Source organism: Anser cygnoides, chromosome 6, assembly GCF_040182565.1.
Source record: "Anser cygnoides isolate HZ-2024a breed goose chromosome 6, Taihu_goose_T2T_genome, whole genome shotgun sequence".
Classification (NCBI taxonomy): Eukaryota; Metazoa; Chordata; class Aves; order Anseriformes; family Anatidae; genus Anser; species Anser cygnoides.
Window position 1 is genome coordinate 3,437,753 of NC_089878.1, and position 17,675 is coordinate 3,455,427.

Sequence of the window (17,675 nt, forward strand, 5' to 3'; positions counted from 1 at the left end):
GGAGACAAGAGTGTGCATGTGCACTTTGCTTCCCTTTTTCTTCCCCCTTCCCTCTCTTCCCCCCCCCTTACCCCTCTCTCCTATATGGAAATATCAATCAATGTCAAATTTCAGCACAATAATTTTTACTATTACCTTAAAATACCCGAATACAATTTCCAGAAGTTAATTCTTTCATCATCATTGCTTTGGGCTAAGCTGCTTTTAAAAGTATCCAGTAAGTGTCACATTATGAAAGTATAGGGGCTTTGGTAGAAGAAAAAATAAGCAGATCAGCAGAGAAATAAAATGTTTCTGAATTTAACTTAATCTGTTTGATCTTCTGGATACAACAATTTATATTTCAGGATGGTTACTATCCAATTAACATAAAGTTGAATTAAATTTGAATTTAACTCCATTGAAAAAAGGCAATTAAAGGTCATTTAAATTGGATCTAAGTTATGTGTCAGTTTTTAAGGGCTATGATGATAGTTTCCTATCATTTTGAATATATTCTGTTTTGTAGAAAGAACACCATAAATTAAAGAAATATCCAAAACTGGCTACTCAAGAAAATCATTGAATACAAATTCACTATCAGTGTGTCCAAGTTTAGAAGAACTTGGGGAAAAGAGAGAAGCATCTTTCCCTTCTCATCTCTCTGAGGTATTTTTAACAGCCTTGTAATTAAAACGAAACAGTGGTGTCAGAGTTATAACGATGTGATTTTTCAAGTTTATAGTGTATCTCTTTTTCTTTTAATTCAATCACAAATTCTGTAGGTTTACAGTGCTCTTTTATTCCTCTAATGTACCAGTCATTGGACTTGTTCACATTGCTTACCTGGATAATTTATTATTATTTAAAATATGCAGATCTAATGTGTATTCAGCATTCCATGCAGCAATATTGAACAGGTTTAATTACATTTTAGATGCAGGCTTTCATAAGTTTTCTGCTTCATGTGCTAGGACTGTAATTGCGTAATATTATGGTGGTTATATTTTTGAAATACCAAACTTCATGATCTACTGGAAAAATATTAAAATTCTTTTACAGGATGCAGGTTGATTAGTTCATATGCTAAATCATCTTGAGGACTTAGAATATAGCCATGGTCATGGAAGTAAAAAGGCCATATTACCCTCTGCTTGCTAAACAGTGGAGAAAAACAGATCACGACTGGCTGATCTTTCTTGGCACTTGAATGTTGTGACAATTTTTACATTTGCAGTTATTTGGATGGCTAAATAGGAAGCATCCAAATGGGCTAGCTTTCCTTGAATCTGATAAAACATTAGCTAGCAAGGAAAAGTCCTAATGATCAGACAGCGAAAAATACCTTCTGAGAGAAATTCCATGGTGTGGATCACAGGAAGTGTGATGAGTAGAAATTCTTGGAAATATTCCAGGAGGAATGACAAGAAAAAGGGCCTCTGGGCAGAAAGATGAAGCTTTTCTCTTATTTCTGTCAGTATAGAAAAAGATGCTTCATGTCATCTTTGCCTGTTTTTTTTTTGTTTTTTTTTTTTCCCCCCAGACCAAATCTGTGTCTCCAGATAGTCATAGAAATACCAGAAAATAGGTCTGGAAGGAAGCTTAAAGAGCTACCAAGCTTCTCCCTTTATCTCAGGCAAGATCAGCTACCCATGATTTTGCTGAATAAATAGCAGGTGAATGTTACCAGCAGGGGCCCATCCGTCCACATCTGCCGTGTTAAAAATCACTAAAAATGTGTATTAATAGTAATGCTTCAAGATAAAGGGAAACAAAAAGTACTAAAGAACTGATAAGTTAGCACTAGTGAGAGGAAGTTCAGCAGCTGCATCTCACTATAAGCCAGCAGAAAGAAGGCGCCTGGTCTTTGTTTGGAGATGGATGCACATCGCTGATTGCTAAATGAAAGAGGTTTAGTTGAAGTATATCAATTTGAAATAATTTATTTAAGTATAAATTTTAAATATATATTTTAAATATACTTCAGTACATTAGCGCCAAATATGTTGTAAAAGCTATTGTGCAAGAAGTGTGTGTGCATCCTTCTCTGACATGAGACTTTCAGAAATCTGAAATGCAGAATTTTAACTTTCTGGCAGGTGTTTGAAGTGCTCTGTGCAGAATTTGGGGGGTGGGGGGGTGGTGTCAAAGCCAGTATCAGAAGGAAATTTGTCCATAGATGTTTTGGGATGTACTGCGTATTTAAAATGGAAATATCAGCTGGAAAGAGCTACAGCCATAAAACAGGCTAGCTTTGAATTCTGTTGGGAGGAAGGCCCCTGAAGTTCTGAATTTATTCAAGATTAAAGTTATTTTTCAGCCCCTATGAGCTCAAAGCTGGTCAGTTTGAGGCCTTTACTTCAAACGTCTGTTGTGGCAATTGGAAATCTTTGTATGGCATAAGGCAATGTCACACACCGTGTGACTAGGAAACCAGTGTGTTTGCTGCTCTCCGTGTTCTCAGTGCATTCTGCTTGCCGGCATGATTATGTGGGTTGCTCATCCCTGCAAGTGAGTGGCATCAGGGAGGGACACCAAGCATCGTTTGGGGCAGGTGGGATTCTGGCCCGTTAGGCTGGACATGTCCTGCCCATGGGGTGCTGGTGCACGGAGCACTCTCTCCTCTTCCCCATCAGCCATCCTCACTGATGGGCAGCGTTGCAAAGCCGTGGCATGCAGCCAGTCCCCAGACGAAATGCATTTATCGGTGCTTCCTCAGCAGCACCCTGGGTCACCGCTCGCAGCTCCAGCCTTGTTCTGCGGTGCAGCAGGCGGCTGTCGCGCTCAGGGCCAGCCTCTGCAGTCTGTTTGCAGCAGATGCTGTGGGTAGAGACAGTGAGCGAGACCCGTAAGGCACATGAGAGATTGCTGCGTAAACAAGAAGTGAATCACGGTTATGAGTAAGATAAACAGGGCAGCATGTGAACTCTGTGTTGCTTTGTATGGCGGGATGCTTTTTTAGGTTGTTCCTGTGCTGGAATTCCCAGACTTTCATTCATGTATTTTTTTTTAAACTGTAGAGTGTTTGACTATGTTAAAAATGCTTTGACATTGCTTTGGAATCTCCTTTAGTGAAGACTAAAGTGAAGACTAAAGTCAATGGGATTTTTTCTACTTGTATTTTGTGTATCATATGGAACCTTTAAAACTCTTTATTTTTCCCAGTTCTGGTCCCTCTATGATTAGTAATTAAGAGGTATATTTAGATAAAAATAATCCTGATTTTGTGCCAGTCAGAAATGAAAATAAAATCAGTCCTATTTTTCTCTAAGCTTCTTGTGAAGTATTGAAGAAAACCCTGTGATACGGATAAGCTGCTTTGGTACCGGTTTTACTTTACAACTGAAATGCTTTGCTGAAGTTGCTATCCAGTAATTCTCACATGCCTATATTTTTCCTATGCTTTAGATTCCATTTCCATTTTTTGGCTTGCATTGAGCAATATCCTTTGCACACTTGATCCAGCATGGAGTGAATCTCCTGCTCCGATCCCACTCAGCCTGACTGCCCACACTCCTGTGTCTGGGAAGGTGCACGGAGCCCATTAGGCATGCTGTCAGCACGGCGTGCTCTGGATGCAAATGCTGTTTCACTGGCGCTTAGCGGGAGGTGAAGGTGGGAGGATAATTCCTACTTTCACTCTCTGGTAGGACGTATCTGTTAGTGTGCTATTAGTTATGTTATTAACAGCAGGCTTTGGGAGTTGTTAACCAAATGGTAGATAAGCAAGTCATTTTGCAGACAGCAAAGCGCTGTGTAAGGCGTTCATCTCAGTTTCAGACTGCGAATAATTAAATTAACGGCTCTTTTTCTCTCTTCCGTCACTCCTTATGGCTTGGATTTTATAGGTATCATATTTTCCTCTCTTACAACACAAATGTCATATTTATTTCTTTACAGATAACCTTAATGAACCTCCCAGCTTACTGTGAGCTGATAAGTAGCAGTTTTATGTGGTACTGGGTCCCCGTTGCAACCTGTTTCACTGAATGTAAAAAATAATCTAAAAGCCTGTGAGTCCTGAATTTTTTGAATATTTTTTTCCATAATAGGAGCTCATTTACGTGGGCATTTAATTGGTTCATTGCAAATTGACATCGATGGCTTTAAGATAGAGTATTTGTTGGAATCATTGTTTAAATCATGACTTGTTTAGACTCCCAGATTTATAAGTGGAATTGGAGCAGCTATCCGGCAGGTAGAGTTCTGCTTTGCTTTACCTTTAGAAATTGTAATTGCGCCCATGATTCACCAAAATGATAACAATTAAGACTTAAGAAAATCAACTCTTGGAAAGGAGCTAACGTTTTTCTCAGGCTGTTCTTGCCTCTCCAAGTGCAGGATAGTTATAGCTACTACAAGTTAGTTCCCATGCGTGCTTATACATGGATGAGTTTGTCCATCTGCTGGATATAAATTTTCAATATGTTCCAACAAATGTCAGCGTTGCCACAGGTACAATGTACTACTCTGCAGCTCAAAGATGTTTTTACATCCCTCCTATTTAAAACTTTGTCTTTAACTTGCACTCTTCCTGACTGTTGTAAAACAACTGTGTACAGTGGTTCAAAACGATGTAAAACTCCAGATAGGGGACAGAAGAAAATGAATGTGTTAGTACATTATCAGTCAGTCTGTTAATTAACCTCAAACAATCTCTCTTTTTCACTGTGTGTGGCTGTTAACAGGATCTGGGCAACAGCACATGCTATAAGAAAGAAACTAAAAAGTTTTTTTTTTTTTTTTTAAAAAAAAAAAGAATGAGGATCATGTAACGTAGTTTGGAAGTTGGTGTCCTCTGGGACTCACCTACCTGCAGAGTTTGGAATGCAAAGGCTGATCTGATCTCAGTAGGTTTCCATGAGTTATTGCCATAAGGCAATTGGGGAACGTGGGTTATTGCCATAAGGCAATTGGAGAACATTCCTTATTTACACTTCTGGTCTCAAAGTCTCCCAGTATTATCAAATCTAGAGGATAGTACGCTGCACAGAAAAACAAGAAGCTGATTTTCCAGACTTTCATTTAAGAGAGCTTGTTATACAAAGTTCATCATTGACGTTGGTGTCAGAAGCAAAGTACCCAGGAACATAACAGAGAATGAGTTAGTGAACCCTGCTGACGTCCAGCACCAAAAATAAAATGTTTTGTGTACGCAGCCAAAACATTGCTCGTGTCAGGAAAGACTGTCCTGCATACTTTATGAAGTAAGTATGGTAATCTCCATATCGCTTCTGGATGCAGAAAGTTATTTACCTCAGTTTTTGTTTCTTTCCTTTTCTGCAATGTTTGATGCTGAACCATGTGCAATGTATGATGAATCGCATACAACTGGCTGAGTTGAACTTTATTTTTTGAATTTCTTTTTAATATTTCAAAAAAAAATCAAAGAAAATTTGCAAAAAAGGAAAAGAATCTATGATACAGTGAAAGGGTGCATACACTGAAATATTAAAAAGAAAATTCAAGATGAGTGGTGGGAAATAGATTGAAGGGAAGAAACAGTTTTTGAAGGGTCATGTGCAGAAAGAAGAATGAATAGGAAAAGAAAAGAAAACTGTTGACTTTTTTTTTTTTAATTCTGTTGATCACAGTCTTGGGATCTCAGAGTGCTCTAGGTGTTTTTTATTTTTACTTATAAATGTCTTTTGACCTCTACAGGCAATGGTGTCTGTTTAATAAACCAGTTGTCAGATGTGTGATTGATAGCGGTAGTTTACTCTAGGTCTAATTACAATTTGAAGGCTCTGGAAGTGGCCAGCCAACCCATTTATTTCTTATGGGCTCTACCTAATTCTAAATTAGAAGCTTACATGCTGGAAACCAGGATCGTTATAGCAGCTGACATTCAGTGCTGTCTGACAATGCTCCGGTTATTTTAAGACAACAAAGGTATCTGCGTGTGATAGCTGAAGGCTGTGATACCAAAAAGAAAGCTTAAGAATAATACACAGATATCACATTTGCTTTTTTTTTAGTATGTGTACATGCACACATCTTTCTTATATATGGTTATTTGTATATTTAGACATATTTTGAAAAAGGCAAACAGCTTTGGTCAAAGACACGTAACTTAGTTACAGAAATTTCCATATCCCCTTCTATGCCAAGAGGTTCCCCATCTCTGATTCTACCCTGCTGCAAGCTGTTCCCTCTGTTTTAGTATTTTCCTGTTTCTGTCTTCCTTTCTGATGATTTATTTCAAGTTGTGAGTAATGTGAGGGCTTATTTTCAAATAGTGGTACGCTTATTCACTCATTACAGATAATGAGCTGCAGGTTGTACATGTGAAGGTATGGTATGATGATATTAGCTTGATGTTCCAGCGAAGACCACTTATTATCTACTCAGGGTTAGAAGAAAGATGTTGAATTTATAAGGCCTGTGCTTTATAATGCGTGGAAAAGAAGAACAAAATCTAACTTCACAGATAAACTGACTTGGACTAATTGAACATGTGCCTGTATTTTAAAGCAGCTCTGACAGTGATGTGATGTTTTTTATTTGGTGTAGAGAATCCCAGAACTTTTGTTTGTATCTTAAAAACAGCAATAATAAAATCCTTACAAAATAATTTTATAGTAGCGTAGGTCTGTGATACCGTATTTCTACTGAAGTGATATGCCCAACATTATTAATATCTTTAACACTTTTCTGACTCTGAATATTCAGTCTATAGATTCTATCTTGGATGCTTCGCTTTCTGTTGCAATCTGGCCTATAAATGTTATTTCACGGTATGTAGTTAACTCTGAATGTTGTTGCTAATGATTCATGCTTTTTTTTATTTATAGAAGTTTAAGTGGCTGTAGTGGTAAAGTAATGAAGTAAAAGATCTAATCCATTCTAGGTTTCTGTAGGAATGGTCCTAAATTAAAATATTTTTGCGCTAAGATCTCTGCATTTAATGTTTGACTGAATAACTTGCTATCTCACTTCAACAGTTTCTCTTTTTGTTCTTCATGATAGATCTCTGAACAACAACTTTTTCACATAAATTGACAAAAGTGCAGAAGAGATGGCCAGTTCAGCGCGAGAACATCTGCTTTTTGTGCGACGTCGCAACCCACAGCTCCGGTATACTCTGAGCCCAGAGAATCTGCAGAGTTTGGCATCTCAGGGCACCATGGCTGAGAACATGAACTTGCAGCGTGCCAACAGTGACACTGATTTAGTGACCTCAGATAGCAGATCTAGTTTGACAGCCAGCATGTATGAATACACCTTGGGGCAGTCTCAGAACCTTATCATTTTCTGGGATATTAAAGAAGAAGTTGATCCGACTGACTGGATTGGACTTTATCACATAGGTAAGCCAGAACCATGTTGTAATAATTTGGTGTGTTTCTTGCTTTTTTTGTCACTTCATCTTTCCTTTTCAGATATGCGTTCTGGCATACTACTTCGTTAATCTAAAGATAAAATCGGGGTAAGATTGCAGAGAATTACCTTGGATTGCTTTTTGCTTTTCTTAATGCAGTGAGCTATGAGAAGACATTATTAATGTAGGTCTGGTTCCATAGTGACTTACTAGAGGATGAAGTACATTCCTCTTAAACAACAAATGTGCATATGATTTCCGTGTTCACTTTTGCAGGTGACTGGTTTAGACTGGAAAATGTAGAGTACTGTATTCATCATGTAACTTGGCATGCTTACTGTCCAATATTTATACAGCTTTTTGGACAAGTAAATTCTTAATGTCCGTGAAAAGGTATTTTGTGTAATTCTTTGATTTTTTAGAAATGAAATTGTATCTGTTCTGAATGAGTGAGAATTTCTGTTTATGAAGTATTTTTATAGATGGAAATCCTCTGAAGAATTTTTTTTTCTACTTTCTTGTGCTGTTCAACAGGAACATAGGAACATATATTTCATAGGAGGGAGCTGAAAAGAGCTCTAAGCTAGCAGGCAAAGGCCTGTGGGCAGTGTGTGCATTAGTAAATAGTGTGGCTTAAAAGGAGTGGATCAGTAGGTCAAAGCAGTTTGTGCCAAAACCCTGACATCAGCAATGTATTTGATATAGGTTTTTACACCGTATTATGCTTAATCAGATCCCTAGATCCAAACATTCCTGCTCTGCATGTGGCTTGGAGCTGTCCAAAGGACAAGCTTTACGATGCCACTAGGAACTGGAGTGTATTTAGTGGGTACATGTACAGGCACATGGGGTTTGGTCTCCTTTTCAAGGAATCCAGTTCATGTGCACTAAAATTACTGTCTGAATTAAACCTTTGCTCAGTAGCTGGGATGTTTGGGTGATCTGTTTCAAAATAGCACTGCTTTTCTGAATCTAATTGCTAATGTAGAAAGAAATTGTCAGTGTAACCTGCCAAAAGCAGATAGAGAGAAACTGGTGGAAACAGGTCTGACTACTGGAATTTTGACTGTGCTGGGACCGAGCTAACTGCAATGACATCAGTCGATAGGATTTTGGACAGAAAAGCTGTGCCAGCTTTTTCCAAGACATCCTGTTGCTGCATCACTTAATGTTGCATGGTGTGGAGCTGCTGTTTCCAGTTCTTATTCTTTTTTTTTTTGCCTTTTTTTTTTTTTTCCCAACTTTACTGAAGATCCACAAGATGGACAGTATGACTTGCGCTGTTCAGTGCTTAACTGGTTGTAAAAACTCTACTGGAGAAGCTTCACAAGCTGCAGTCTCTCCTGGAATAAACTGTGGATATGTACTAATGTTTAAGCCACCTAAATCATCTCCATAATCAAAAGTCACAGATCTTTCCAGTAGCATTAGCAGCTTGAAGTGTGGTCTGTGCTGTAAAGTACACAAACCGTTAAAATGAAGCTTAAAAATTCTAATTTAAATACACCGAGAGTTTCCTCTGAAAAAAGATGAAATTTTACAGGTATTTTTAGGTTAATCGGCTTCATAGCACTTCAGGATTGGTATTCAAGATGCTGAAGTAGAACATACTTCTATAAAATTCTAATAGGTTCTCGTTTGTGGTGATTTTATCCTATTTTCATGATTAAAAATGTTTCTACCTTCTGTTTTTCAAGCCCCTAAAGCACAAAACAAAGTTAATTTACTACAACTTCTTATAATCCTATAAGGAATAGCCAAATTCCGTCCTTGTGTCTAGAAACCCCATCATGCTACTGTGTAATACCAGAGTATGAAATGTTTGTTTGGTTTCCTGTTTTCTTTTTAAGTAGTGAAAGGTCTCAGAACTCCTTCAGCATGTAGCTTTCTTCTCCTCTGCCACTTGAAGTCCATCAGCATAGGTGAGAGTTTTGTTACTCAGTGTAAAATAGATCTGAGCAGATTTCTTTAAGACTTGTGGTTTCCTCGTTTTGAGGGATGGGATTGCACATTTTGCACAACAGAGAGGTAAAGGCATATTCAGTCTGATAGGCATTCCTGTCTATCTTTGATTTGTGTTTTTTTCAGTAAACTTTTTAAACTATCTAGCATCTTTAAAAGTAAATAAACATTTAAATAGTAAAAAGCCTTTCATTTGCATATTTTTATATACCTTGCTAAGCTGTGGAGCTAAATATGGAGCTAAGGTATAGGCTGTTTGTTGTAAGGCAGTATGCATGTATTTTAGAAGTTGTTCCTGTGGTCTTTGGTTCTGAGAGGTTACCAGCTTTGCAAGCTTTCACATGGAGTTCAGGGAGAAATGAATTGGTCCAAAATACTGCAGGGTATAATCCAGGATTTGCAGTCCCTTGTAATGATTGCTGTAAATTACCCCCAGTTCCCATTTAACACTTTGGAAAGTGCGGACACTACTTATTTTCCTAGGAGAAGGATGTTTGTGGGTGAATATATTTAAAAATAAAAGCTCTACTCCCAAACGTGTTAATAAAATTTAAAGTATTTGTTTGAGGTTATCCATTCTGGTCTTTCTTTAAAATGGAAACCATTTCCTTTACACAGTTCCTCTCCTGTGGCACTGCCTGCTGAAAGCAGCACAGATTTTGTGCGGTCACTAGCACAATACAGCTCCAGGTCTGTGCCAGCCTGACGCTGTACCTTCAGTGTCCCCGCACATCTTCTAGTAAAGCACTGTTTTTTCAGGGAGCAAGGAATAGAAAAAGGCAAATATTTTGCCTTCACTAAAAACAAACAAAACAAAACCCACAACAACAAAAGCGCACACACAAAAAAACAACAAAACAAAACAAAACTTGTTGCATAACCAAAAGCCCAGTCCCGTGGCTTTTTCTTTTATGTCGGTTGTACAATTAGCTTTCATAATGAAAGCTGGATCACTGGGGAGGGCAAGCGGTTGTTAATTCTGTAAATGAACAGATGGAGAAATTCTAAAAATGAATCACCGTTTCTGAGCTGAGGTTTTAGTACAGAGAGATCTGTCAAAGGTCTGGAGCAATCCAGGTAAATTTTCATTTCAAATTAATTTTGTGGAATACATCTATTACCAAAAGAATTGAAAGTGACACACTGGGAAGCTGTCTTCGCTTTTCATTCATGAATGTATTCAATTAATTCTGTCATTCTTTTCTATTCAATTAACTTTCATTTTCTGTCATAAGAAAGCAGTTACTTCTGTTCTTCTAAGTGTGGTTTTACTGCGTGGTTAAAATTGCAGTGGCTTATGAGGAATTTCACCAGACTTACTATATCCCTTTCTTTTTAAGAGACTGTGTACAAATCACTGTACAAAGTCACTCTTTCAGGTACATCAGTTGGTACAGTTGATCATAAGAAAGTCAGTAATCAGTCACTGTTTTTCCTACTATGTGGTATGTAGAGGTTTAAGGCTAATTAGCTTACAGTAGGGAGTAGTAGATGGAGCTTTTTCTAAGTGTGAAACAGCTCCAGCGAAATGTTGGTCTGTTAGATGTTTATGAAAATAGTTTTTTTTTTTCTTTTCTTTTCTTTTTAGAAACAGGAAAGCCTAAGGTGGATAAGGCAGACTCATCTTATCCTCAAGAACTGACATTTTTTTTCAGTGCATTTTTTTCCATACATATTGGAAGTGAAGAAAAAGGTAGGGAGTTATGAGGGGGGAAAAAAAAAAAGTTTGCTTGTATGCCCAGGTGGCCAGGAAGGCCAATTTCATCCTGGCTTGTATCAGAAATAGTAGGGAAATAGAGAAGGGAAGTGGTTGTCTCCCCTTACTTGGCTCTGGTGAGCCCGCATCTTGAGTACTGTGTTCAGTTTTGGGCCCCTCACTAGAAGAAGGACATCGAGGTGCTTGAGCATGCACAGAGAAGAGCAATGGCACTGGTGAAGGGACTAGAAAACAAGACACGTGAGGAGAATCTGAGGGAACTGGGGTTGTATCGTCTGGAGAAGAGGAGGCTGAGGGGAGGCCTCATTGTCCTCTACAACTGCCTGAGAGAAGGTTGCATCGAGGAGTGTTCTGGCCTCTTTTTTCAGGTGACAAGTGATAACACATGAGGAAATGGTCTCAGGTTGCACCAGGGGAGGTTTAGATTGGTTATGAGGAAGTATTTCTTCACAGAAAGGGGGGTTAGGCCTTGGAATGGGCTGCCCAGGGAGGTGTTTGAGAGACGTGTGGACATGGTGCTTAGGGATGTGGTTTAGTGGTGGACTTGTAGCGTTAGGTGGATGGTTGGACAGGATCGTAAAGGTCTTTTCCAACCTTTTCCAACCTAAAAGATTCTATTTTGTAGAAAATAGTGCATGTTTTATTAGGAATTCATTCACTATAGTGTCATCAGGATACTCCTCCGTGATAACTTTTGATCTTTAGGTGAATGTAAGATCTTTACATCTTTAGTTAAATGCAAGAAGCTGAACTTAATCATGAAAAATTGTATATAGCCAAACTCATGCTCAGTTTCTCTACAATTCTGTATTTTAAGGAATGCTTTTAGACCCAAGTGTGAGTTTGATGGTTTCTGCTTTAGTACCATATATGTATTTTCCCCCGTTTCATCACCTTGCACAGCAGAAATGTGATCTGTCATCTTGTTGAGGGACTGTTGTGTACAGAGGGTCTCTTTCTTTTCCAAGCATGTTCCTAAGGATTACCAGAAGAAAAGTGTATGCGAGGGACACAGTGTATTCTGTGGAGGAAGGTCTCTTTTTTTTCCTTGACTATTTCTGGTTTTGTACTGCCTCAATTCTTTAAAGTGTCAGTAACACTTCTTGAACAGTCTTGTCCTTGAAGTTTTGTTAAAGCAGCTTTTTAGCTCCACAGGCGTGATCTGTGGAGAATGTAGATAGTGCAGCTGTACAAGCACAGAAAGGTGTCCCACTGAGACTACATGAAAGCGGAGAAGTGTTATTTCTGAGTATTGGCTTCTCTTGGGGTAAATCAAGCAGGTTTGCATGAAACTTGAAATTGTTGAATGTAAAATACAGGTTTATCATTTTGAATTTAGCTTTAAGTTTGCTTGGAATGGGCTTCTTTCTTCCTCAGGACTGGTTGTGAAGATTATCAGTTGAAGGTGACAGGGCAGAATGAGATTCAGAGGGGAGCTTTTCAGCGGAGGTACTGTACCTGTGAATAATCTGAAGAGTAAAGGTAAATTTCTAGTGTTTGTCTTGATGAGAAGTAAGAGGCCAATTCTATTTTTTTTTAAACACAATTGGATTTAGACTGAAAACTTTCTTCACCTTTTGAAACAGAAGACTACACTAGTTAGCAAACACCTCTTGCATCCTCTTAGCCCTGTGAAGTTTCCCTTGTCCAGTACTGACCCAGCTTTTGCTCTGTACTTGTTTGTTACAAATGCTTGTTCCAAACAATATATAAGCTATTGGAGTTTTACAGGTGTCCTACAGTGATCAGTGAGTGTAAATGTTTCATTGTAGACACGCTGGAACTCTGCCTAAATCTTTACATTAATTTCGGTGATTTTTTTTCCTAATATCAGCCTTTTAGTGAGAAAGATTGTGCAAAATATTGGACCTAGATAGAATCAAAAAGGAGAAATGGTAGTTCAATTCCAATAAGTCAATGCAGCCTGTCCCGTTTTTCTTGTCATTGCGTGTCATTGTAGCAGCAGCGTACCAGGACTTCCTTGGGAAGTGAGACCTCTTAAAGAAGGTGAGCAGAACAAGAGCTACCTGGGTCTGCAGCCCAAACAGGTACCAGGGTGGACCGGCCATGGCTCACAGGATGCTGAGTGAAGCCAAACCTTGGTGAGTTTTATGGGTTGCCTACAAGTCCCATAAAGAATTCTGAAAGTACAGAATAAAGAATAAAAAGTCAGGAGAGAAGCAAACCCTACTTTTGGTTTAAATGGATTAATTCCCATGGCCAAATTGCCTGGGTTGGCCTATTTTTGTCCTGATTTATGGAGTTCTAATTATAAGATGCATGCCCTTATTCTAGAGAGCCTTAGCATATTTAAAATGCTGGCCATCAAAGGTCATTATATTTATTCCCCTCAGCTTCTTCTCACAGGCTGCTTGACTTTTTGTTTTACCTACAGCATGGATCCACACCAAAACAAACAAACAAACAAACAAAAAAACTGATGCAGAGCTATATAGGGCAATTTAGATGAGATCTAGGTTTATACTAAGCCTCCTAGGGTAGTGAAGTTTGGAGCCTTTCCATTACATGTCAGACAAGATTAAAAAGAAAAAAAGCTTTCACGTAAACTGCCTTTAATACATTTACAGTAGTAGCTTAAATTAGACAGAGAGATTATAAAATTTTAAGATACTTTATCCTCAAAAGTTTTCTCTGGTTTCCATTATGGAATACATACAAAATAATAACTTCATTATCTTCCAGAAAAGCCTGATTACTTACTTGATTTTTTTTTCCTTCCTGTTTTTAGCAATATGATTACTTTACCTGAAAATCTGAGCAGTACTATTAATTTCTTGTGGCCAGTTACTCTGCATAGCAGTAATATTTTGTGATTACTCCTAGTTTTCGCTGTTGCTGAAATCTGTAAAACATGGGCATGACTTTCTGTGTAGAAAAGTCAGTCCCTACCCAGCTTGGCCCTTGGTAGAGGCTTTGGCTTAGAATTCCAGGAGCTTGGCTTTGTGCTCTTTGTTACTCAGCCAGTGGGGATCTGGGTGCTTTGTATTGTCTCAGCTGAGTATCTAAGCACTGTGGTGGTTTAAAAAAAAAAAACAACAAGGGTCTTTGGAAGCTAGCTTTCCCCCCAGGTGTTGCATTTTAATCTTATTCTGTCTGTTCTTCATAGAGCCTGACCCACATGCAAAGCTGCTTTTTCCCCAGCGTGGAATTTGGTGCTTTACTGTTGTAATCTAGGAAATTATACTCAAAAATCAGTGGGTGAACAGTACGATACCTCTCTTTACTGCAAAAGTTAGAAGAAATGCATAGAAGGTGCTTTCTCTGTGTTTTCCTTGCATGAAGCAGATACCTTATTAAGACACGCTCATAAAACAAAAATACACATATATGCATTAAAATACACAATATTTATTTTAAGGAGAAAGGAATTAATTCCCTGATTTAAAAAAAAAAAATCAAAATGAAAGCCAGCCCGTTCCAAACAAATAAAAAGACACTGTAACACAAGGCAACATTATGGTAAAATGGAATACTATGAATTCAGAAATGTATATCGTTTTACATTATCCAACGTTTATATTTGCTGTCTTCCCATCTGCTGGAACAGTCACTTGCCATCAAAAAGGCAGGGTGGGAAGCACACTGCTTTCTATCCAAAGGATTATAAATGCTGTCATGCCAAAACCTTTTGCAGTGGAAAGCCGACAACACAGCTGAAAGAGTCCTCCCTGAAGCTACTTTTGTCTAGTTTTGAGGTCAGGGGTATCTCAAAATTAAAAACACAATTAACTGTAAAGTTTGGATGTTCTGGCAACGCTTTGTCACAGCTTGAACGTCTTCCAGACATAACTATCACACTACAATATTCTAGGTTTTGTTTTTGGTGTTTAAAGACACTTTCTGAGCTGTTTTCTATCATCAAATCAACATGCCATACAGTATTTTCAAAACAATTTTGGAAAACGTATTCATAGTCACTGACAACTGTGCTGAGAAAGTAGTTGCATTAATTCATTTATGGATCTGTTTCATGTAAGTAATAGATTATGGATTAGTTTTGCATTATGCACAGTGTTGGAATTCCTGCTTTGAAATTTTTATGACGTTCTTGGCTCCTTTATCTGCACAGATTTATCAATGACCCCGAGAATCTGAATTAATGGGGAAGTGTTACAAGCTGAGTGTTTTATATGTATGTTAAGGATGTGAGCAATGTAATTAAAACCGGTATCCCTTGAAAAGGTGAAACACATGCATAGTAGGACACTTAGGACACTGAAACTAACAGTTTATATGTAGATGTGTTTAATAAAGCCACTTAGTATATGCTGATAAGCAAAATTTTAAATTATAACTGGAGAAAGTTACTGAAGTATTGATCCTGGTAGGCCTCTTTTCCTAGCAAAGCCCATCAAGACACATCTGGCATCAGAGAAGCACTGGTGTGGGGTGAAGGTGCTGTAAGAACACAGGCTGGCTGTGCTTAGCTGGCGTCTACTCCTTGGGACAAGCAAAGCTTCCAAATGCCTGCATTGGCAGTGTTCCCTGTCTCTCTGCCCGGCAGCATCCCGGCCTCCAGCGCTCTTCCTCTGGTGGGCAGCCAATTCTCTGGCTAGCAAATCCCATGCTTCAGGGCTTTGTTCCAAGATCTGCTCAGACTCTCTTCAGAAGATCTGCCTCCTTTGTCTAGCAGTCATTTGAAGTTAATGTCCAACTGTTTAGTCTTCTGGGGTATTTCAAATCACTAATCATTCATTGCATCGCTAATATGTCTGCAGTCCTTAGAAGTGTTTTTTTTTTTAAAAAAAAAAAGGTAGGTTCATTGTCTTTGTCATTCCTGACCTGGCCTTGGAGTACGTGAATCCTTTATATTCCTTTATATTCTGCAGTAATGCAAAACAAAAAAGCATACAATTTCCACAAAAGTAATTGTAGTTCCCCATGTATTGTGCTAAGGAGAAGAGGAAAAAATGCCTCAGAAATTCATTACTTTCCATGGAAGAAGCAAGATGTGTAATATAAAGGATTCAGAGAAGGTAAAGGAGGTTATTCTGAAATTTTATAGAATATATTCAAAATAGCTTGCATGTAGTCAGGTCTTAAAGGGAATGGACAAATGTTATTTATTCATAAAGTACGTACTTAAGAATTCAGTTTGAGCTTGATCTGTTGTTGCACATCACCGTTAACATCAAGCCCTCTTTACGCAGAAGGAGGCTTGATGGGTATAGGTCACCAGTTCCTAATTTTCTTACAGAAAGTATGATTGGAAATTGAGTTTCCGCTTTTCACTGGTAATAATTCTCTGATCATTGTTATTCAGTTGCCACTAGAAATTTTCATCAGCAGATACTGTATCAACACCAGTGGTCTGTGAATTCTTTGTTCATGGAGGATTTAAGCATTCTGATGGTCATAAATATGCTTTACATGAGAGGAATTGTACACCAGGATAACTTTAGACAGATTCTAACTGAAAGCTTGGACCTACCAGGTGTCGTTCGTGAAGAGAACTAAGAATTGAAGGCATTCCTTGCCTTGCAGGATCAGGATCTTAATCCATGTTTCATCTTTACTGTCAAGCGTGGAAGCCTTCTTGCATATGAAGCCAGTTAAGTCTAAATGGGTTTGACTTTATAAGATGAAATACACGTAGTGGAAAGCTATAGCACAATACCAGGCATGTACCAGTGTCACTAAGATAAATATTCAATAAAGGCCTCTTAAAAAAAGGAACATCTTTCTATGTTCATGGTAGTTTAATTTGTGTATAGAGTTTCATGCATGACATAGTTCAGCAGATAGCAGCCTGCAGGGAGAGAGAAAATTCAGTTGACCATTTTTTCAACATAGATGCATCTCTGAATTTTATCAGATTTGCAGTCAGGCAGTTGTTTTCAAGGTACTGAATAGGTATGCAACAAGCCATCAAAGTCAGTAATGGGTAAGATTTTCAGTGGTGTTAATCTTTGATGGGGTAGTACTTATCATAAAGCCAACAGCACTATTTCTTTTATGTGTTCTTCTAAAATATTTGAGTGATTGGATGTAAAGTGTATTTTCCTTTTTTTATTAAAAAAACAAAAACAAAACAGTCTGTTTCCTGCAAGTAAAATCAAACACAACCCTCCAGATATTACTGGGATTTTACGAAGCTATGGCTTTTGTTGTTCATTTGGCTAGATGTTCTGAATCATTATCATATAAGATTTTGATTTTACAAACCAGTCTTAATTACAGCACACTTAATTGCATGTACTGCTCTTCTGCTCAAGCAGTTGAATAAAAATTACTACTTTTGAGATTAGTGTAGATTAATGTCTTCAGTGCTAGTCTTTACTGCCCCTTGGGCTGAGCAGAGTTAACAGAGTGTGATGCAATACAAAGTACAGGTTATGAGGGGAAAATGTAGAGATTTACATAAGAGCAACATAAATGTGATTTACTGGAACCCCTTTTACTGTTCATGAAATAATCGAGAAGTACAACTCACATCATCAGCAGTAGTGACTGAGGATGTGGTTTCTCCTTGGTCTTGCTTTCCCCTTTTCCTTCTCTCATGGCCTTGTTCTTCTGCTCCCTTCCTTGGGCTGGTACGGCTCTTCCAGTCAGTAGAGCTGGGAACTAAACTGTCAGGGAATTTACTCTCCAAAGAGCACAAGCCTCTCTCTGCTGATTTAGCTTTTTCAACTGGATGAGGGAGAGCAACAGAGGTAGCTCAAGTGGCTTATAACC

General features: G+C 38.3%; 1 protein-coding gene across 6 annotated transcripts in view; it reads left to right on the plus strand.

The window, feature by feature from the left end:
* The window catches only part of HECW2 (HECT, C2 and WW domain containing E3 ubiquitin protein ligase 2), a 195,735-nt gene that overhangs the window by 71,562 nt on the left and 106,498 nt on the right, over positions 1–17,675 (plus strand). For 5 of the 6 annotated variants that reach the window (XM_013187450.3, XM_013187454.3, XM_048058416.2 and 2 more), the window contains one exon: positions 6,949–7,289. In XM_013187450.3, coding sequence (XP_013042904.3) covers positions 6,998–7,289 — 292 coding nt within the window. In that variant the 5' untranslated portion in view covers positions 6,949–6,997. Of the gene's footprint in view, positions 1–6,948; positions 7,290–17,675 lie in introns of those variants that run through there. The other variant, XM_013187456.3, reaches the window with a different exon arrangement.